Source organism: Scatophagus argus, chromosome 2 (assembly GCF_020382885.2).
Source record: "Scatophagus argus isolate fScaArg1 chromosome 2, fScaArg1.pri, whole genome shotgun sequence".
In the NCBI taxonomy this organism is placed as follows: Eukaryota; Metazoa; Chordata; class Actinopteri; family Scatophagidae; genus Scatophagus; species Scatophagus argus.
This window is the reverse complement of record NC_058494.1, coordinates 26,253,477-26,276,205: the sequence shown is the minus strand read 5'-3', so window position 1 is coordinate 26,276,205 and position 22,729 is coordinate 26,253,477. Positions and strand designations below refer to the sequence as shown.

At 43.1% G+C, this 22,729-nt stretch overlaps 1 protein-coding gene across 5 annotated transcripts in view; it reads left to right on the top strand.

Annotated features, from left to right (window-relative positions):
• The window catches only part of LOC124050932 (titin-like), a 226,840-nt gene that overhangs the window by 27,214 nt on the left and 176,897 nt on the right, over window positions 1-22,729 (top strand). For all 5 annotated transcript variants that reach the window (XM_046373922.1, XM_046373954.1, XM_046373948.1 and 2 more), the window contains exons 5-14: window positions 31-387; window positions 515-733; window positions 845-1,177; window positions 1,397-1,624; window positions 14,153-14,509; window positions 14,632-14,856; window positions 14,968-15,300; window positions 15,983-16,207; window positions 16,319-16,651; window positions 16,871-17,098. In XM_046373922.1, the coding sequence (XP_046229878.1) occupies window positions 108-387; window positions 515-733; window positions 845-1,177; window positions 1,397-1,624; window positions 14,153-14,509; window positions 14,632-14,856; window positions 14,968-15,300; window positions 15,983-16,207; window positions 16,319-16,651; window positions 16,871-17,098 (2,761 nt within the window). In that variant the 5' untranslated portion in view covers window positions 31-107. The remainder of the gene's footprint in view (window positions 1-30; window positions 388-514; window positions 734-844; window positions 1,178-1,396; window positions 1,625-14,152; window positions 14,510-14,631; window positions 14,857-14,967; window positions 15,301-15,982; window positions 16,208-16,318; window positions 16,652-16,870; window positions 17,099-22,729) is intronic.

The window sequence follows — 22,729 nt, the reverse complement described above, 5'->3', positions numbered from 1 at the left end:
TTGTGACTCCTGATGTGCTCTGTGTTACAGTGGTACAGGGTCAGGATGGCTGGGCAGCGACTTACACTCCTACTGAGATCTGTGCCTTGAAAGGATCAACAGTGGACATGAGATGCACCTACACATACCCATCCAGGATGAATGGCCTGAAAACCACCGTTGAGAGAACACTGTGGTTTACTAAAATTCATGGAAATTTCCCTACTGATCTCATAACAGACCCACAGTATTCAGGTCGTGTACAGTACAAGCGTTATGAGAAGAGCTGCACTCTGAGAATCACAGACCTGAGAGAGAGCGACTCAGCTGAGTACAAGTTCAGGTTCATAACAAACAAACTTAATGGGAGATACACTGGTTCACCTGGAGTTATTTTGTCTGTCACAGGTAACATTTTCATTCATATGTTAAATATTTCCAAATATGAAACATTAAAAAAAATTGTGATAGAAATGTGTTGCTCTCTCACAGTATTGTCTGAAATAAGATATCTGTTCTTTCAACATAAATCCAGATCTGCAGGTGCAGGTGAGACCATCGTCATTTTCTTCCTGGGCTGACCTGACGTGTCACAGCAGTTGTCGTCTACCTGCTCGTCCTTCCTACGTCTGGTACAAAAATGGAGAGAAAATTGAGACACAAACATCTTCTTCTTATTCAGGATACTTTGATGATGTAAACAGTTATTCCTGTGCTGTAGCAGGACATGAGGATTCCCCCTCTCCTCCAGTGTGTGAGTGTCCTATAAAGTCTTCACTAACACACTAGTGGACCCTTATGACTCCATGTGTTTTAATATGGAGACCCTCATTGTGACTGTTCACACAATTGTTTTATCTTTCAGGTGTTCGTGGTCAATCCTGCAACAAAGTGACGTACGCTGACAGACGCATCTGTGCCTTCAAAGGCTCATCAGTGGACATTTCTTGCACTTACAACAGTTATGAAGCTATCAGGTCTAAATGGTGGTCCAGTCCTGGACGTTGTCACCAGTGGCAGAGTCCCTCACAGCTGGACTCTCAGCGTCGTGTTCAGGTCCTTGATGAAGGTGGAGGACGCTCCACTCTGAGAATCAGTGACCTGAGAGAGAGCGACTCAGCTGAGTATCGCTTCACATTCACAGCAGGAAGCTTTAAATGGGGGAGGAGTTTACCTGCTACAACTCTGACTGTCACAGGTACTGATGAACTCAAAGTGATGTAAACACACCAACACAGGACATTTAAAGTCACAGAACATGTCAGGAATGATCCATCATCATTAGTTTGTGTACTTCCTGTTGTGCAGTACTACTACTTATAGAAAGTGTAACTGCTGCGTTGACATGTATGTACATCTACCATGGATTTCTTTCAGAGCCAGTGATTGTAATCTTGTTTAATGTTCTCATATCCAGATGTGCAGGTTCAGGTGAGCAGAATATCAGTCAGTCAGTCTTATACTGAGGCAGAGCTGAAGTGTCACAGCAGCTGCAGTCCAGCAGCTCGTCTTTCCTACGTCTGGTTCAGGAATGGAACGAAAATCTCAGGGGTGGAAACGTCTTCTTATAAAGATGGCTTTTATGTGGGAGACGTCGTCTCTTGTGCTCTGAAAGGACATGAGGATTACGTCTCTGCCTCAGTGTGTGAGTTTACTCCACTGTGTCAGGACAACAAACACAGACACACACAAAGAATTATTTCTAAAACATTATGACACAAACACAAAACTAAAGTGCTAAAGTATGAGGTCCATAAGAAAAACAATATTTAGATATATGTTGTAATACAGTATTTGAATTCTTTTGAATTTGTTGCCTGTAACACGTTTCCAACAAGTTGGTTTGTTGGCAAAGAAAGACTTCCTTGTAACTGTAACTTAAATGAGAGGCCTGTCAGGACAGACAGACTGAGCAAACAGGACCTGGACACTGCCAGCATGTATAGAGAAGAATGTGTGGAGTTGTTGACAATAACAAATTCTTAACGGCTTGTTATGGTCACTTCTCACCATCAGGAGTCCAAACAAAGACAGATCCAGGATTAGAACTCTGGACAGCCGCAGGGATAAATACAAATAAACTCAGAGAAGACATTTAAATTAAAATAGTCAGTGGTCTGATAACATGTTGTCAACCTTGACTAATGCATGTTCATATGTTCTCCAGATGGTCCAAAGCTTCCCTCTGTGTCAGTGAGTCCCTCTGCTGAGATAGTGGAGGGCAGTTCAGTGACTCTGAGCTGCAGCAGTGCTGCTAACCCAGCAGCTAATTACACCTGGTACAAAACTAATGGAAATAGAGTCAGTTTTAAATCCCAGCTTGTCTTCAGGTCCGTCCAGTCCTCTGACTCTGGACAGTATTACTGTACAGCTGAGAACGAGCTGGGGAGGACGACGTCTGAGTCCATCTCTGTGGATGTGAAATGTGAGTGAAACAGTTTGTTTAAAAACAACAAACATCCTGAATGTGTTCAGCCTTTGCAGGAGAAGAAGCAGAACGAGAAGTTTTACTGTTTAGGTCCACTTTCTTCAGCTCTGCTTGCTTCACATTCACTCCAACGTCTCACATCCATTTGTCAGACCACATTCTGTCTAAAATGCTGACACAGAAAGCAACAATTTGAGTCAAATCAAATCATTTATCTCCTCCAGATGGTCCAAAGCTTCCCTCTGTGTCAGTGAGTCCCTCTGCTGAGATAGTGGAGGGCAGTTCAGTGACTCTGAGCTGCAGCAGTGATGCTAACCCAGCAGCTGAATACATCTGGTACAAGGAGAACCAAAAACTGATGCAGGGACCAAAAGGTATTTATCCTTTCAAATCGATCAGGTTAGAGGACAATGGGATCTACTACTGCAAGTCTCAGAATCAGTATGGCCTGGTCAACTCCACATCTGTGCACATCAACGTCCAGTGTGAGTACAAAATGTCAGCACATCACTTTGACACTCTGTGTTTCATGGATGTAGAAACAACATCATGTCTGATTCATGTACCATCACAAGTACTTTGAAGGATAGTTTTATAAGTCTATGTTATAATCAGATGCCATTTGTAGGTTAATAATATTTTTAATAATGAACTTTGTATATCACCTTTCATTCAAGAAATGCAGCTCAAAGTAATTTACAACCAAGAAATTAAATGCACTAAGTGTTTCACATAAAATTACATGGAATAAAAATAACAACAGGAGGAAGAAATTTAATGTTTACTTGATAATAATAAAAGCAAGATCAAGATTCATGATAACATGGACAGAAAACCATTAGTCATGCAAAATTAAGATGGAGAATTAAACACAGCTGATAAAAATGGTAAAGCTAATCTAAGATATTAAACCATGGCTTTGCTAATTCATTTCTTTGCGATAACATGTGTTCATATCTCCTCCAGATGGTCCAAAGCTTCCCTCTGTGTCAGTGAGTCCCTCTGCTGAGATAGTGGAGGGCAGTTCAGTGACTCTGAGCTGCAGCAGTGATGCTAACCCAGCAGCTAATTACATCTGGTACAAGGAGAATGAAGACTCACCAAAAGCATCAGGACAGAACTTCACCATCGCTGACGTCAGAGCTGAACACAGTGGGAATTATTCCTGTGAAGCCCAGAACATAAGAGGAAGTCATAGGAACACCTTACATCTGACTGTTGTGGCAGGTCGGTTATGCGCATTGATGGACAAGTTCTGCAGTTGAGCTAATGTTTTAATGAGAGGTGAGGGTCTCCAGGCCCTTCATGATTCAGTCCGCTTCAGAGGGCTACAGTGTGATTAGAAAATGACTGATGCATCTCAGTTTATGATTTATATCATGGTTGAACCAAATGCTTTGAATCTTTGTCTGATGTTGTGGTCATAGACGTCCAAGTCAAAATGCTCCATTTTTCTTCTAAGAAGAAGGAGACGTTGGCTGCACTGAGCAAGAGGCAACAGGCCACAGCCAGAAACTGAGCTCCTCTGCGGTTTCTCCTCCTTCAATCTACTAATAATAATTACAGACGTCAAAAAGTTATGTTTTTGGAAAGTGGCATGAGGACTTTTGTTGTCATTTGGTGATATAGAAATGAACTGAATTGAATTGTGCAGAGAAGACCATATTTTCTGTCCATCATATCATCTGGCAAACTAGTAAGACATATTTCACTTTGCTCTACAGCTTCTTCACTGTGGACGTCAACAGTGATGATGAGAGTAACAAATACCTGCAGGTTGACTCTGGTGGTCCTGATGCTGATTCCTCTGCTAAGCCTGTGCATTTGGTAAACAACAACAATCCATCTCTTTATATTCATATTTTTAAAAATCTCCATCTGCGGTTTTGGCATCACAAGCAGCATTTTCCTAAATTGTGTATTTGCTGTTGTTGGATTCAAAGCAGGAGGAGGAAACGTCCGCTGAGCTCCACCACCGACACAGATGGCTGTGAAGAGGACATAAAGGTGAGACAGAGACATCCTGGACTCTGTTGACAAATCTTACCACAATAAGTTTATAGTATGTTGGCTTCCACACCAGTTTGATTCTGTGGAGAGCACATTCAAAAGACGTGATGTCGGAAAATAAACCAGAACGACGGGAGCTGTTTTTGTAAATGAACCCTTCTCATGTGTGTTTCAGATGAATCACATGGAGGTTTGAGGTGAATGAGTTGAGTCTTACACTGTTTTGTCATCCTTTCCTCATCAGTTCGACTCTCATCCTGTTTATGACAGCATGTCAGACTTCACTGCAGCACAGCCTGAAGACAAAGACGAGCTGGAGGACACAGCTTGAAGTCCAGTCAGGTTGGAGTCTGTTGGATGGAAAAAAGGCTGAATTCATTAGAACAGTTAAAGAAAATAATTTTTCAAATTTTGTCATGTCCTTCAAAAGTTTTCACTCTTAGCAGCAGCAGGTAGGAGTCAACATCGTTTCACAGCAGGTCGTGAAATAGTCCTGAAGTATAATAAGATTTGTGTAAATGGACATGAATTTTCAGTTGTTTTGTGACTCTGAGCACAACTATCTGCCATACATGTATCACGTTTCTTTGACCGAATGAAAGACAACATTTATAAACCACACTGGATTCACAGGGAGGTGGACTGGTTGGACTGCAGGTGCGCAAAGTCCAGGACTCTCACTGCAGAAAAGGTTGGAAAAAGATCTTGATTACAATTATGTGTTGAAAACAATCCTGATAACATTTAACCTTTAGGATTCATGGACAAACGGCCAATTTGTGTCCACGTACAAAAATCCTTTTCATAAAATTTTACCACTATTTCACAAACTGTTGTGATCCTGAGTTGCAACAGCATGTGGGAGAAGATCTGAGAGGAATGTAAGATTCAGGTTTAGCTGCTGAGTTACTTTACATGTGTCTACAAATGACAACTGGTTTACAACAAGAAATACTGAACACACACACGTCCTGACTGATGAAGTCAATAAAGTGTGTTCAAAACAGCCACGCTGTAATGAAAGCCTCACATTTCACAACATCTACATGTTTTAAATCACTGAAAGTGAAGCTCAGCTGTATCGCAGTTCGCCAGATGTTTTCCAAGTAATTCACGGGCTGATTCAAAAAGAAAAGCTTCAACAACAACTCTGTAGTCTTTGCATCATTTGAGTTCCCTCTCACTCCTGCAGAGGGCGACAGAGTTCAGAAAGTCTTGGATTGCAGCTTTAAACAACTTCTTTAACTATATTTCATGATATACTTTCTGTGTAGCTTTAATGATGACAAATAGATTTCCAGTCTGTTATTCTGTTTTGACTCAATTCTCGCTTATTATTCTAAAGATGAAAGAATGTTTCAGTTTTTACTGATTTACTGTTTGTACTTAACAGGACCATAACTGCTGTTTGAATAAAAGTGTGATAGTTTTGTGCTTTGGTAACTGACTGCAGTTTGCTTTGTTACCTCAATCATTTACATGCACTCACACCTGACCATAAATTGGGATTATTGCCATTTCTGAATGTCCAAAATGATCCAAGATGGTGGTCACCAACATGAACAGTTAACCAAATCAAAAATAAATCTGAGAGCCACTTTGACAAAAGCAGATAATCATCATCAGTAATGAAGGGATGGTCAAATTCTGATTCCGTGTCTCTGATGTGTCACTGCCCCCTAGTGGTGAGGCTTTGGCTTGGCTGAATCAGATTTAATAACAGATTTCATTTGATCACATTGCAGCCGCTCACTGGACCGGTACGGGTCGGTTGATCATCTTCTCCAAGCTAACGCAAGGCCAATTTAACCCAATAACCAGCAAAATAACATTAGCTCAGCAAGGATTGGATGGATTCCCGGGAAAGGTTTGGTCAGGATAATCCAGATGACTTGGAGATCATATGGTTTTTCACTTGTTGCTACCACCAAGTACCCTAATAAATTCCACTTTGAAGCAAAGTTTAGTCAGTGACCGTCAAATGTAATTACTGCATGTGATGCTGATGTGCTCGCGTCAGCTACTCTAACAAATGCTAATGTTGGCTGGAAATATTAGCTTTACATGCTAATACTAATTCTGTTCAGTGTCTGTTAGCTTAGCGTACATGACAAGAGATGCTATCATTCTTATTGAATGTTACTAGTAACCTTCTAAATTTACTGTCAGAACTTACTGTTAGCGTGACTCAGCTGTTAGCATAGTAAGTCAGAAACACATAAATCTATCTATCCTCTAGTTTTGTGTTCTGCTGTGTCATAATAATGATTAGGAGGATCCAAGTGATGTTTGTGAAAGTGCTGACAATTTTGTTGTGTCTAAAACTGCATGTCTTTTGTGATGTTCTGTGTGTGTCCACACATCTGTATTGATAACTCAAAGCTGAAATGAATTTGCAAACATGTAAAAACAGTAAGATAAATAAGATAAATACTTTCACACAACTCGATTTGGTTGGACTGGACCACAGACTGTAGAGATAACCACTGTACTCAATGGAAAAACAATATTTACAACAGGTTAAATAATTAGTTGGTTCAGTTGTTACTAAAAGTTGTTAGGCAAAATTTGAAGGAGCACACAAACATAGCAACAGCAGTAATTCGAGAAGAATTGGAACTATAGCTACATATAAATTGGAACAGAATTAAAACAGATTATGACTAAACAGTAGCAATCGCAGTAGGTTTCAATGAGGACTGCAGGAGGAGGTCCGACCACCATCCGTGGGAACATGCAAGACAAGAAAGCGCAAGGACTACGGAGAAGAAGTTGAGTTAGTAACATCCATTAATGGGGGATAAATGTGTGCAGAAGGAGAGGAACAGAGAGCTCAGTGCATTATGGGAGATCCTCAGCAGTCTAAGCCTAAAGCAATGTTATAGGAATTTCTCAAGAAAGTTGCTGCACAGTTGCTGGAGTTAAATCAAGGCGGGTTTACTTCTAGCAGCAAGGAGACCAGTCAGCACAGCAGTACAGAGTTAGTATAGTCTGAAATCTATGAGAGTTCTTACAGAGGAAAATCTGAGCTGCTCAGTGTCATTACCCACAAATTTGCTGGTAGCCTCTGCCTACAAATAGGATAATTGAGTGTGGTGTCTAACTATCATGATATATGGCTAAGTCAAACTAGAAAAATAAGAAAGTAGAGGGTTACACTGTGTTTATTCATGATGTTCTTCTCACACTGTATAACTGATCGGGACATTTTTCTAACATGCCATCACACAGTAAGTGGTGATATCTGGAATCTTAACAGCTACTGTCCAATATCTAAAGTGCCTGTCTCACCAAAACTCCTAGAATCACTGGTTAAATGTCAGGTGGGCTCCTTTATTGACTCACTAAACACACTACAGCCACAGCAGTCTGCTTTAACTGGTCACAGCACAATAACAGCTGCAGTCTCAGTCAGTTAATCTGATCCCTGATACAAACGGCACCAGGAGTTTATCCACTCATGTGTTTTTGTTTCTGTCTGTCTGTGTGAAGCATCAAACTGTCTGTCTCTTTGTCATGTCTGTCTCTGTTTAGGTGAACAGAGTGGAGTGTGTGAGTTCACTGAACGCTCCTCACTAATATGGCGCCATCTGGTGGAACAATGTAGGTATTGCACTGTGCCATGGCTGCATGTGTCTTTAATGTGCAGGTGAGACTTGGCTTCTGTTTAGCAGCTAAACACATCCTGTGTGGTTTTGTGATGTGTGTGTGTGTGTGTGTGTACATAAAAAAACTGTCAAGTGTCCCTGTGAGGTAACTTGAGGAAGCAGATTCAGCTCTGGTTCACCTGGAGTCACCTTGACTGTCACGGGTCACATTTTGACTGGAAATGTTTGTTAATAATCACAGATCCACAGCTCCAGGTACATGTGAGGAGATCAACAGTCAGTCAGTCTTCTACAGGGACAGAGCTGACATGTCACAGCAAGTGTCAGCTGCCTGATCATTCTTCATACATCTGGTTCAAGAGTGGACAGGAAGTGGAAGAGACAAACTGCACTCAGTTTGTCCAACTGAACCACCTAAACAGCCCGAAGTCATTAAAGCTACTTCTCATTAACATCATTATATCAGCATTGTGTGTCCATGCCGGATCCTCCCAGTCCTCTTGCTGATGTGTGTCTCATGTTCATGTTTGGTTCACACTAACAGACGTGTCAGCTTATCACCTCTCTGCCAGAACTGAGGCTGGTAACTGGTTCCACAGAAGAGGAGCTTGATAACTGAAGGCCCTGGCTCCATATCTACATTTGGGGATTCGTGGTATTACCAGTAATTCTGAATCTAGGGAACGCAGCACCCTAGGGGGCTGATATGGTTCAAAGAGATCAATGATATATGATGGTGCCAGACCATGCACGGCTTTGTAGGCTCGGAGAGAGATCTTAAATTCTACTCTAAATTTTACTGGAAGCCAATTTAGAGAGGCTAACACAGGAGAAATGTGGTCACCCCTCTTAGTCAGGACACGAGCTGCGGAGTTCTGAATGAGCTGCAGAGTCCTGAGGGACTTTTTAGAGCATCCTGACAAAAGAGAGTTACAGTAATCCAGCCTGGAGGTAACAAAAGCATGGATGAGCTGCTCAGCAGCATGCAATGTTACGAAGGTGGACATGGCAGTCCTCAAGATTTGTTTTATGTGCGTGTTGGAAGACAAGTCTTGATCAAAGCTAACATCCAGGTGCTTTACCATGGTGCTAGAGGCAGGAGCTAGTCTGTTATGAAAGGCTATATCAATAGCTAAAGATTGTCTAAGGTGTTTTGGACCAACTAGTAGAACCTCAGTTTTGTCTGAGTTCAGTAGAAGAAAGTTGTGGGTCATCTAGGACTTAATATCTGCAAATACATACAAATACAATTAAATACAACTGGGTGTCGTCAGCATAACAGAGAAAATTTATAGAGTGCTTTCTGATCACATTGTCTAGTGGGAGCAGATAGATTGTGAATAGGATCGGGCAAAGCATAGAACCTTGTGGAACACCATGGCTGACCTTAGTGTGCATGGACGAGTTGTGATTCACATGTACAAAGTCATGTCTGTCTGATAGATAGGACTTGAACCAGCTTGAAGCAGTTCCATTGATACCAATTTGATTTTCTAGTCCCCGTGAAAGGATCTGGTGGTCAGTGGTATCAAATGCAGCACTGAGATCCAGAAGGACAAGTATTGAAACACAGTGCTGGTCAGAGGCCATTAACAGGTCGTTGGTGACTTTCACCAGTGTGGTTTCTGTGCTGTGATGTTCCCTAAAACCTGACTGAAAGACTTCAAATAGGCTGTTATTATGGAGATACTCACACAGCTGACTGGCGACGACTTTCTCCAAAATTTTTGAAATGAAGACCAGGTTGGAGATGGGTCTATAGTTTACTAACACCCCTGGATCAAGAGTGGGCTTTTTTAGCAGGGGTTTGATGATAGCAAAGTCTGTGGGACATAGCCTGATGTCAGGGACAAATTAATAATGTCTAGTAACGAGGTGCCAAATAAAGGGAACACTTCCTGAAGTAACCCAGGAATAGGATCTAAGAGACAGGTTGTGGATTCAGAGGAGGAAATGATTGAAGCCAGTTGTTGAGGGCTGATAGGAAGAAATGAGTCCAGGTACGTATCTGGTTTAGTGGCTATCTCTAATGCGGTTGCATTGACGGACAAATTGGTGATAGGTGATGCTAGGAGGTCTTGAATGTTATCTCTAATGGTTACAATTTTTTCATGAAAGAAGTTCATGACGTCGTTGCTACTGAGATGTGGAGGAATGGATTGCTCGACAGTGTTATGACTGTGGGTCAGCCTGGCTACAGCACTGAATAAAAACCTGGGGCTGTTCTTACTGTATTTTCTTCTATGACTGCTGAGTAATAACTGGCTCTGGATGTACGGAGTGCTGCGTACGCTTTTAGACTATCTTGCCAGGCCTGATAGAATTCATCCTTTTTTGTTGAACGCCATTTCTTTTCTATGTGTCGTGATCTTTGCTTTAACTCGTGTGTTTCCTGACTGTACCATGGAGCAGAGCTTCTTCTAGTTACAATCTTTTTAGACAGAGGTGCAATTAGGTTAAATGTGCTGTGCAATGAGCCTGCAATGCTATCAACAAAGTTATGAATGTTGTAGCAGCTTGGGGTAGTGCACGAGTCCCCTGACACGCCGAGCCTGGGTATTGTACTAAGAATTGACGGAACTGCTATTCAACAATCCACATTTTCTCCTATCGGCCATCACAATTGTCCTATCCGGTACAATAATAGCAGAGCGGCTAATTTTAATAAGATTATCTTGAACAGCTCCTCCTCTTTTAGGTCTAAATAAACAAGGAACAGACACAGTCCCTATGGGGTTTTGGGCAGGTGACTGCTACAAGAGAAGCACAGAGAAGTGAGTAGCACTGCAGCTCTGCCCCCTGGTCTCAGCTCTGAACTGTCAGGGTGTTGGCATGCTGATAAAATTGGGCATTTACTGGCACTTGGCTCGTCTTGTATGTTAATAATCTAAAGAGGAAGGAAACGAAGCCGCTCAACAGCCTCACTTCTGCTTACTGACCATAGAGGAAAGACGTCTTTAAGGACGACGACCTTCTTCAGAGTAAGTAGAATTATTTATTGATGTGACTGATACTGTGGACCTCCTGTGTACTTATTATTTCATCTGCTGACATGTTTTATTGTGTGTGAAGCCTCACAGAGAGATGAGAGGAGCAGCTATGAGTTTAAGTGCAGCAGCCAGTGGATTTGTTGTCTTCCTCCTCTCTGTGTCAGGTACTGTATATCTACAGTTACATTCACTGCATTCAAAGAGGGGAATGTGGCAACATGTGGGCTGAAGCTCACATGTGGAAATCAGTGGATCAGAGTTGTGTGAAGGGAAAACTTCCCAGAAACACTTTGGATCATTTCTGTTTGATTTTGTGTCAGTTGTAATGAATATCAGGAAGATGTTCTGCTGTGTTGGCCAACATGTGTTGCTGTTGTCTTTTGCATAAAGTAGCTGTGTGCTAAACACTTTGACATGCTGTGAAGTGAGAATATTGTGGCTTTTATTCCTAACTGTTTCCTCCTCAGCCTGTTTCATTTGCTCTAAAGCCGACCCTGCTTGTAGAAGCTGCAGCTCTCGTGGAGGACGATTAGTTTCTCTCTGCAGCTTCTTTTATGACAGTGAAGTTTTTTGGAGGGATGTTGGTCTCACAGTGAAGTCGCCACATACTGACTGAACGGCTCTCATATTATCATACGTCTGCACCAAACCCTGCTAGTTCATGTTGTGCCGTCTGACCTCAGTGTGATGTTTCCACCCTCAGAGCTGACGGTTGTTTCAACTTTTATTTTTGTGTCAAAGTTTGCTGCTGAAAACAGTTTCTCACACCTCAGTGTTCTGCTTTTCTTTTTAGTCTTCACACGTCAGTCAGCAGCAGCCTGAGCACAGAGTGAACAGAGAGAGAACTAACCAAGACAAACACAGACTCTCTCATAATGAATATTTGTCCTCTTATCCTGGTCAGTAAAGCACATTAAAGGTCACAGGTCCAATACATTCCTGTTGACTTGACTGCACCTTCAGACTGGATGATGTCCTGCCTCAGTGCACACAGAGATGAAGTGTAGGAAGCATGTGTACATCTTCCACTCTTCCTCTGCACTGACTGTGTAGAAGTGAGCAAACACTTTGTGTTTGGACTTCTGTCTCTTTGTGGTTCCAAAAAGACCAAACTTCCAAAAAGTCAGCAAACATTATTAACTAAAATAAAACAGGAAGTTAACATGTGAGAAAAGAAGGAAACAGAACAACTCTGAGTTTTTTTTATGTCCTCCTGCTCTTCTCTGCTGTCTCATTAAAGTGTGTAAAATGTCTTTTATTTACTTTGTGTGTGGAGGATTTTGTTGACTCATAAGATTCACGTTTCAGTCATTTTGTTGACAGCTTGCAGAATGAATGGACCAAAGCAGAACCAGCCAGAAGTAACAAATACTACTGTGTCCCAACACTGATAAAATCACTGACAAGCCTCTAATGAAAGATAAGACAACAAGGACATGTACATTGCCTGGATTGACGTTATCGGGGCCTCATCCTGGAGCCAGGCCTGGGGTTGGGGCTTGCAGGCAAGTGTCTGTTGGCCGGGTCTCTGCCCATGAAACCCAGCTGGGTACAGCCCAAACAAGCGACATGGGCGTGCTCTCCTGTAGGCTCACCACCCGCGAGAGGGTTCAGAAGGGGCCGGTGCAATGTGGTTTGGGCGACAGCTGTGGACAGGGATCCCGGTGACCCAAACCCTGGACAAAAACTCTGGCTATGGGGACATGGAACGTCACCTCACTGGGGGGGAAGAGCCTCATAACTTGTGCATAACAAACACCATGTTCATGCATAAGGGTGTCCATCAGTGCACATGGCACCAGGACACCCTGGGCCGGAGGTCAATGATCGACTTCGTGGTTGTGTCATCTGTCATCATGTGTTTTGGACACTCGGGTGAAGAGAGGGGCTGAGCTGTCAACTGGTCACTACCTGGTGGTGAGCTGGATCCGCTGGAGGAGGAGGAAGCCGGACAGACTTGGCAGACCCAAATGCATTGTGAGGTTCTGCTGGGGACGTCTGGCGGAACCCTCTGTGAGGGGTTTTCAACTCACACCTCCGGGAGAACTTTGACCAGATCCTGAGGGAGGCGGGGACATTGATACAGAGTGGAGCCACTTGTGGGGCTGTCTTAGTTGACACGACTCTGCAGCATCGCGTGGCAGTCGGGGACAGTGCCTTTGAGGTGGCAGACCGGGGTGATGGTCCCTCTTTTTAAGAAGGGGGATCGGAGGGTGTGCTCCAACTACAGAGGGATCACACTCCTCAGCCTACCCGGGAAAGGTACTGGAGAGGAGAATCCAGCTGATAGTCGAACCTAGGATGCAGGAGGAACAATGCGGTTTTCGCCCTGGTTGTGGAACACTGGACCAACTCTATACCCTCCGCAGGGTGCTTGAGGGTTCATGGGAGTTTGCCCAACTGGTCCACGTGTGTTTTGTGGACTTGGAGAAGGCATTCCACCGTGTTCCCCGCGGCATCCTGTGGGAGGTGCTCCAGGAGTATGGGGTCTGGGGCCCTTTTCTAAATGCTGTGCGGTCTCTGTATTCCCTGAGCAGGAGTCTGGTGCATCGCGGTGAAGAGAGCGCTGAGCCGTAAGGTGAAGGTCTCAATTTACCAATCAATCTACGTTCCTACCCTCACCTATGGTCATGAACTTTGAGTTGACCGAAAGAACGAGGTCTTGGATACAAGCAGCTGAAATGAGCTTCCTCTGCAGGGTGGCGGGGCACTCCCTTAGGGATAGGGTGAGGAGCTCTGTCACCCGGGAAGAGCTGGGGGTAGAGTTGCTGCTCCTCCACATTGAGAGGAGCCAGTTGAGGTGGCTGGGGCATCTGTTTCGGATGACTCCTTGACGCCTTCCTGGGGAGGTGTTCCGGGCATGCCCCACTGGGAGGAGGCCCCGAGGAAGACCCAGGACGCGCTGGAGGGACAATGTCACTCGGCTGGCCTGGGAACGCCTTGGGATCCACCCGGAAGAGCTGGAGGAAGTGTCTGGAGAGAGGGAAGTCTGGGCATCCCTGCTCAAGCTGCTGCCCCCGCGACCAGGTTCTGGATGAAGCGGAAGAAGATGGATGGATGGATGGATGTCTTCTTAGCTGACTGTGAACTGAAGTTCCTCATTTTGATTGTGACTCCTGATGTGCTCTGTGTTACAGTGGTACAGGGTCAGGATGGCTGGGCAGCGACTTACACTCCTACTGAGATCTGTGCCTTAAGAGGATCAACAGTGGACATGAGATGCACCTACACATACCCATCCAGTATGAATGGCCTGAAAACCACTGTTGAGAAAACATACTGGTTTGTTAAAATGAACAGAAATGAACCTTTGGATCTGACAACAGACCCACAGTATTCAGGTCGTGTGGATGTTCAGTGTGGTGACAACGACTGCACTCTGAGAATCACAGACCTGAGAGAGAGCGACTCAGCTGAGTACAAGTTCATGTTCATAACAAACCAACCTGGTCGTAGATTTTCTGCTTCACCTGGAGTCACTTTGTCTGTCACAGGTGACATTTTCATTCTTATGTTAATTATTTCCAAATATTCAACATCTAGAAAACAGTGATATAAATGTGTTGTGTGTGTTCACAGTTTTGTCTAAACTGACTCTCCTGTTTCTTCTTCACAGATCCAGATCTGCAGGTGCAGGTGAGACCATCTTCATCTTCTACCTGGGCTGAGCTGACGTGTCACAGCAGTTGTCATCTACCTGCTCGTCCTTCCTTCGTCTGGTACAAAAATGGAGAGAAAATTGAGACACAAACATCTTCTTCTTATTCAGGATACTTTGGTTATGCAGACAGTTATTCCTGTGCTGTAGCAGGACATGAGGATTCCCCCTCTCCTCCAGTGTGTGAGTGTCCTATAAAGTCTTCACTAACACACTAGTGGACCCTTATGACTCCATGTGTTTTAATATGGAGACCCTCATTGTGACTGTTCACACAATTGTTTTATCTTTCAGGTGTTCGTGGTCAATCCTGCAACAAAGTGACGTACGCTGACAGACGCATCTGTGCCTTCAAAGGCTCATCAGTGGACATTTCTTGCTCTTACAACAGTTATGAAGCTATCAGGTCTAAATGGTGGTCCAGTCCTGGACGTAGTCTCCAGTGGCAGAGTCCCTCACAGCTGGACTCTCAGCATCGTGTTCAGGTCCTTGATGAAGGTGGAGGACGCTCCACTCTGAGAATCAGTGACCTGAGAGAGAGCGACTCAGCTGAGTATCGCTTCACATTCACAGCAGGAAGCTTTGAATGGGGGAGGAGTTTACCTGCTACAACTCTGACTGTCACAGGTACTGATGAACTCAAAGTGATGTAAACACACCAACACAGTGTCACGCCGTGTAACTTTTGCTTATGTTTTGTCTGTTGATTTTTGATCCAAGTGTCATGTTTCATGTGTGTCTTTGTTTCCATGTGTTATGTTCCAGGTGTTTGTCATGTCCTGTTTTATTTTGAAAGTGTCACTTCCCCTGTGTGTCTGTTTTCATGTAACTTTGCTTTGGTTTATCTTCTTTGCTTTCTCCTCCCTTAATGTGTTTCACTTGTCTCTTGTTATGTTGTCTCTTTAGTCCTCGTCTTCCCCGTCAGTCTTTGTCAGGTTGTTGTTTTGTCTTCTTGTCAGGAATTGTTTGTCATGCCAGGATTGTCTTTGTCTCGTCTCACCAGGATTTTTTTCCTCACAGCTTTTTGTACTTTTTGTTGATCCTTGCCACAGTAAGTGTGTGCCTGCTTTGAGTTTCTTTTCTCAAAAATAAAAGAATGTTGTTCTGGACCTCTGCCTGCCTGCCCTTTTGACTCTGCATCGGGGTTCAGCTCTCTATGTCAGCCACGCTGCTCCTTTTTGACACACAGGACATTTAAAGTCACAGAACATGTCAGTAATGATCGATCATCATGTGAAAACAGTGATATAAATGTGTTGTGTGTGTTCACAGTTTTGTCTAAACTAACTCTCCTGTTTCTTCTTCACAGATCCAGATCTGCAGGTGCAGGTGAGACCATCATTGTTTTATATCTGGGCTGAGCTGACGTGTCACAGCAGTTGTCGTCTACCTGCTCGTCCTTCCTACGTCTGGTACAGAAATGGAGAGAAAATTCAGAAACAAACATCTTCTTCTTATTCAAGATACTTTGATGATGTAAACAGTTATTCCTGTGCTGTAGCAGGACATGAGGATTCCCCCTCTCCTCCAGTGTGTGAGTGTCCTATAAAGTCTTCACTAACACACTAGTGGACCCTTATGACTCCATGTGTTTTAATATGGAGACCCTCATTGTGACTGTTCATACAATTGTTTTATCTTTCAGGTGTTCGTGGTCAATCCTGCAACAAAGTGACGTACGCTGACAGACGCATCTGTGCCTTCAAAGGCTCATCAGTGGACATTTCTTGCTCTTACAACAGTTATGAAGCTATCAGGTCTAAATTGTGGTTCAGTCCTGGACGTAGTCTCCAGTGGCAGAGTCCCTCACAGCTGGACTCTCAGCGTCGTGTTCAGGTCCTTGATGAAGGTGGAGGACGCTCCACTCTGAGAATCAGTGACCTGAGAGAGAGCGACTCAGCTGAGTATCGCTTCACATTCACAGCAGGAAGCTTTGAATGGGGGAGGAGTTTACCTGCTACAACTCTGACTGTCACAGGTACTGATGAACTCAAAGTGATGTAAACACACCAACACAGGACATTTAAAGTCACAGAACATGTCAGGAATGATCCATCATCATGAGTTTGTGTACTTCCTGTTGTGCAGTACCACTACTTATAGAAAGTGTAACTGCTGTGTTGACATGTATGTACATCTGCCATGGATTTCTTTCAGAGCCAGTGATTGTAATCTTGTTTAATGTTCTCATATCCAGATGTGCAGGTTCAGGTGAGCAGAATATCAGTCAGTCAGTCTTATACTGAGGCAGAGCTGAAGTGTCACAGCAGCTGCAGTCCAGCAGCTCGTCTTTCCTACGTCTGGTTCAGGAATGGAACGAAAATCTCAGGGGTGGAAACGTCTTCTTATAAAGATGGCTTTTATGTGGGAGACGTCGTCTCTTGTGCTCTGAAAGGACATGAGGATTACGTCTCTGCCTCAGTGTGTGAGTTTACTCCACTGTGTCAGGACAACAAACACAGACACACACAAAGAATTATTTCTAAAACATTATGACACAAACACCAAACTAAAGTGCTAAAGTATGAGGTCCATAAGAAAAACAATATTTAGATATATGTTGTAATACAGTATTTGAATTCTTTTGAATTTGATGCCTGTAACACGTTTCCAACAAGTTGGTTTGTTGGCAAAGAAAGACTTCCTTGTAACTGTAACTTAAATGAGAGGCCTGTCAGGACAGACAGACTGAGCAAACAGGACCTGGACACTGCCAGCATGTATAGAGAAGAATGTGTGGAGTTGTTGACAATAACAAATTCTTAACGGCTTGTTATGGTCACTTCTCACCATCAGGAGTCCAAACAAAGACAGATCCAGGATCAGAACTCTGGACAGCTGCAGGGATAAATACAAATAAACTCAGAGGAAGACATTTAAATTAAAATAGTCAGTGGTCTGATAACATGTTGTCAACTTTGACTAATGCATGTTCATATGTTCTCCAGATGGTCCAAAGCTTCCCTCTGTGTCAGTGAGTCCCTCTGCTGAGATAGTGGAGGGCAGTTCAGTGACTCTGAGCTGCAGCAGTGATGCTAACCCAGCAGCTAATTACACCTGGTACAAAACTAATGGAAATGGAGTCAGTTTTAAATCCCAGCTTGTCTTCAGGTCCATCCAGTCCTCTGACTCTGGACAGTATTACTGTACAGCTGAGAACGAGCTGGGGAGGACGACGTCTGAGTCCATCTCTGTGGATGTGAAATGTGAGTGAAACAGTTTGTTTAAAAACAACAAACATCCTGAATGTGTTCAGCCTTTGCAGGAGAAGAAGCAGAACAAGAAGTTTTACTGTTTAGGTCCACTTTCTTCAGCTCTGCTTGTTTCACATTCACTCCAACGTCTCACATCCATTTGTCAGACCACATTCTGTCTAAAATGCTGACACAGAAAGCAACAATTTGAGTCAAATCAAATCATTTATCTCCTCCAGATGGTCCAAAGCTTCCCTCTGTGTCAGTGAGTCCCTCTGCTGAGATAGTGGAGGGAAGTTCAGTGACTCTGAGCTGCAGCAGTGATGCTAACCCAGCAGCTGAATACATCTGGTACAAGGAGAACCAAAAACTGATGCAGGGACCAAAAGGTATTTATCCTTTCAAATCGATCAGGTTAGAGGACAATGGGATCTACTACTGCAAGTCTCAGAATCAGTATGGCCTGGTCAACTCCACATCTGTGCACATCAACGTCCAGTGTGAGTACAAAATGTCAGTACATCACTTTGACACTCTGTGTTTCATGGATGTAGAAACAACATCATGTCTGATTCATGTACCATCACAAGTACTTTGAAGGACAGTTTTATAAGTCTATGTTAAGACCATAATCAGATGCCATTTGTAGGTTAATAATATTTTTAATAATGAACTTTGTATATCACCTTTCATTCAAGAAATGCAGCTCAAAGTAATTTACAACCAAGAAATTAAATGCACTAAGTGTTTCACATAAAATTACATGGAATAAAAATAACAACAGGAGGAAGAAATTTAATGTTTACTTGGTAATAATAAAAGCAAGATCAAGATTCATGATAACATGGACAGAAAACCATTAGTCATGCAAAATTAAGATGGAGAATTAAATACAGCTGATAAAAATGGTAAAACTAATCTAAGATATTAAACCATGGCTTTGCTAATTAATTTCTTTGCGATAACATGTGTTCATATGTTCTCCAGATGGTCCAAAGCTTCCCTCTGTGTCAGTGAGTCCCTCTGCTGAGATAGTGGAGGGCAGTTCAGTGACTCTGAGCTGCAGCAGTGATGCTAACCCAGCAGCTAATTACACCTGGTACAAGGAGAATGAAGACTCACCAAAAGCATCAGGACAGAAGTTCACCATCACTGACGTCAGAGCTGAACACAGTGGGAATTATTCCTGTGACGCCCAGAACATAAGAGGAAGTCATAGGAACACCTTACATCTGACTGTTGTGGCAGGTAAGTTGTGCGCATTGATGGACAAGTTCTGCAGTTGAGCTAATGTTTTAATGAGAGGTGAGGGCCTCCAGGCCCTTCATGATTCAGTCCGCTTCAGAGGGCTACAGTGTGATTAGAAAATGACTGATGCATCTCAGTTTATGATTTATATCATGGTTGAACCATCCATCCATCCATTTTCTATACCGCTTATCCGTGTCAGGGTCGCGGGGGAGCTGGAGCCTATCCCAGCTGACTACGGGCGAGAGGCGGGGTTCACCCTGGACTGGTCGCCAGTCAATCGCAGGGCCAACACACAAAGACAAACAACCACACACTCTCACACTCACACCTAGGGGCAATTTAGAGTAGCCAATTAACCTAATGTGCATGTTTTTGGTATTGTGGGAGGAAGCCGGAGTACCTGGAGAAAACCCACGCAGGCACAGGGAGAACATGCAAACTCCACATAGAAGGGCCCAGACCGGGATTCGAACCTGAAACCCTCTTGCTATGAGGCGACAGTGCTAACAGTGCTAACCACTGCACCACCGTGCCGCCCATGGTTGAACCAAATGCTTTGAATCTTTGTCAGATGTTGTGGTCATAGACGTCCAAGTCAAAACTCAAATGCTCCATTTTTCTTCTAAGAAGAAGGAGACGCTGGCTGCACTGAGCAAAAGGCAACAGGCCACAGCCAGAAACTGAGCTCCTCTGCGGTTTCTCCTCCTTCATTCTACTAATAATAATTACAGACGTCAAAAAGTTATGTTTTTGGAAAGTGACATGAGTGGACTTTTGTTGTCGTTTGATGATATAGAAATGAACTGAATTGAATTGTGCAGAGAAGACCATATTTTCTGTCCATCATATCATCTGGCAAACTAGTAAGACATATTTCACTTTGCTCTACAGCTTCTTCACTGTGGACGTCAACAGTGATGATGAGAGTAACAAATACCTGCAGGTTGACTCTGGTGGTCCTGATGCTGATTCCTCTGCTAAGCCTGTGCATTTGGTAAACAACAACAATCCATCGCTTTATATTCATATTTTTAAAAATCTCCATCTGCGGTTTTGGCATCGCAAGCTGCATTTTCCTAAATTGTGTATTTGCTGTTGTTGGATTCAAAGCAGGAGGAGGAAACGTCCGCTGAGCTCCACCACCGACACAAATGGCTGTGAAGAGGACATAAAGGTGAGACAGAGACATCCTGGACTCTGTTGACAATTCTTACCACAATAAGTTTATAGTATGTTGGCTTCCACACCAGTTTGATTCTGTGGAGAGCACATTCAAAAGACGTGATGTCGGAAAATAAACCAGAACGACGGGAGCTGTTTTTGTAAATGAACCCTTCTCATGTGTGTTTCAGATGAATCACATGGAGGTTTGAGGTGAATGAGTTGAGTCTTACACTGTTTTGTCATCCTTTCCTCATCAGTTCGACTCTCATCCTGTTTATGACAGCATGTCAGACTTCACTGCAGCACAGCCTGAAGACAAAGACGAGCTGGAGGACACAGCTTGAAGTCCAGTCAGGTTGGAGTCTGTTGGATGGAAAAAAGGCTGAATTCATTAGAACAGTTAAAGAAAATAATTTTTCAAATTTTGTCATGTCCTTCAAAAGTTTTCACTCTTAGCAGCAGCAGGTAGGAGTCAACATCGTTTCACAGCAGGTCGTGAAATAGTCCTGAAGTATAATAAGATTTGTGTAAATGGACATGAATTTTCAGTTGTTTTGTGACTCTGAGCACAACTATCTGTCATACATGTATCACGTTTCTTTGACCGAATGAAAGACAACATTTATAAACCACACTGGATTCACAGGGAGGTGGACTGGTTGGACTGCAGGTGCGCAAAGTCCAGGACTCTCACTGCAGAAAAGGTTGGAAAAAGATCTTGATTTCAATTATGTGTTGAAAACAATCCTGATAACATTTAACATTTAGGATTCATGGACAAACGGCCAATTTGTGTCCACGTACAAAAATCCTTTTCATAAAATTTTACCACTATTTCACAAACTGTTGTGATCCTGAGTTGCAACAGCATGTGGGAGAAGATCTGAGAGGAATGTAAGATTCAGGTTTAGCTGCTGAGTTACTTTACATGTGTCTACAAATGACAACTGGTTTACAACAAGAAATACTGAACACACACACGTCCTGACTGATGAAGTCAATAAAGTGTGTTCAAAACAGCCACGCTGTAATGAAAGCCTCACATTTCACAACATCTACATGTTTTAAATCACTGAAAGTGAAGCTCAGCTGTATCGCAGTTCGCCAGATGTTTTCCAAGTAATTCACGGGCTGATTCAAAAAGAAAAGCTTCAACAACAACTCTGTAGTCTTTGCATCATTTGAATTCCCTCTCACTCCTGCAGAGGGCGACAGAGTTCAGAAAGTCTTGGATTGCAGCTTTAAACAACTTCTTTAACTATATTTCATGATATACTTTCTGTGTAGCTTTAATGATGACAAATAGATTTCCAGTCTGTTATTCTGTTTTGACTCAATTCTCGCTTATTATTCTAAAGATGACAGAATGTTTCAGTTTTTACTGATTTACTGTTTGTACTTAACAGGACCATAACTGCTGTTTGAATAAAAGTGTGATAGTTTTGTGCTTTGGTAACTGACTGCAGTTTGCTTTGTTACCTCAATCATTTACATGCACTCACACCTGACCATAAATTGGGATTGTTGCCATTTCTGAATGTCCAAAATGATCCAAGATGGTGGTCAGCAACATGAACAGCTAACCAAATCAAAAATAAATCTGATCAGTGCACTTGTTCAAAATGACAAGAGACACTTTGACAAAAGCAGATAATCATCATCAGTAATGAAGGGATGGTCAAATTCTGATTCCGTGTCTCTGATGTGTCACTGCCCCCTAGTGGTGAGGCTTTGGCTTGGCTGAATCAGATTTAATAACAGATTTCATTTGATCACATTGCAGCCGCTCACTGGACCGGTACGGGTCGGTTGATCATCTTCTCCAAGCTAACGCAAGGCCAATTTAACCCAATAACCAGCAAAATAACATTAGCTCAGCAAGGATTGGATGGATTCCCGGGAAAGGTTTGGTCAGGATAATCCAGATGACTTGGAGATCATATGGTTTTTCACTTGTTGCTACCACCAAGTACCCTAATAAATTCCACTTTGAAGCAAAGTTTAGTCAGTGACCGTCAAATGTAATTACTGCATAAAGATGAATTGCACGTCTCCACTTGTATAAACGGTCTTCCTGATACGAGTGCTGCCATCTTGTTCTGATGATGTCATTTGGAGCCAGAGTCATTCAGTTCAGTTTACTTATACAGCGCCAGTTCACAACAAAAGTTAATATTCAGACTTTAATCGGGGTCACGCTGATGACTGCACGTTGCCGGACATTTCAGTGGATCATATTGTGAAGCTGACACTATAGAAGTTGGTTTGTGATGTTGAAGCTGCGCGCGCATCTCTGCTGACTAAAGCCACATAAGCTGAGGCTTTTGCGCCCTCTGCAGGTCATTATGAGCCGATCTCTGTGCTGAAAGGTGGAGAAAAGCACCGGAGGCAACTCAGCTCACCGTGGGAATAATTTAGTGACCTTCTGACAGCCGCAGCCACGGCCG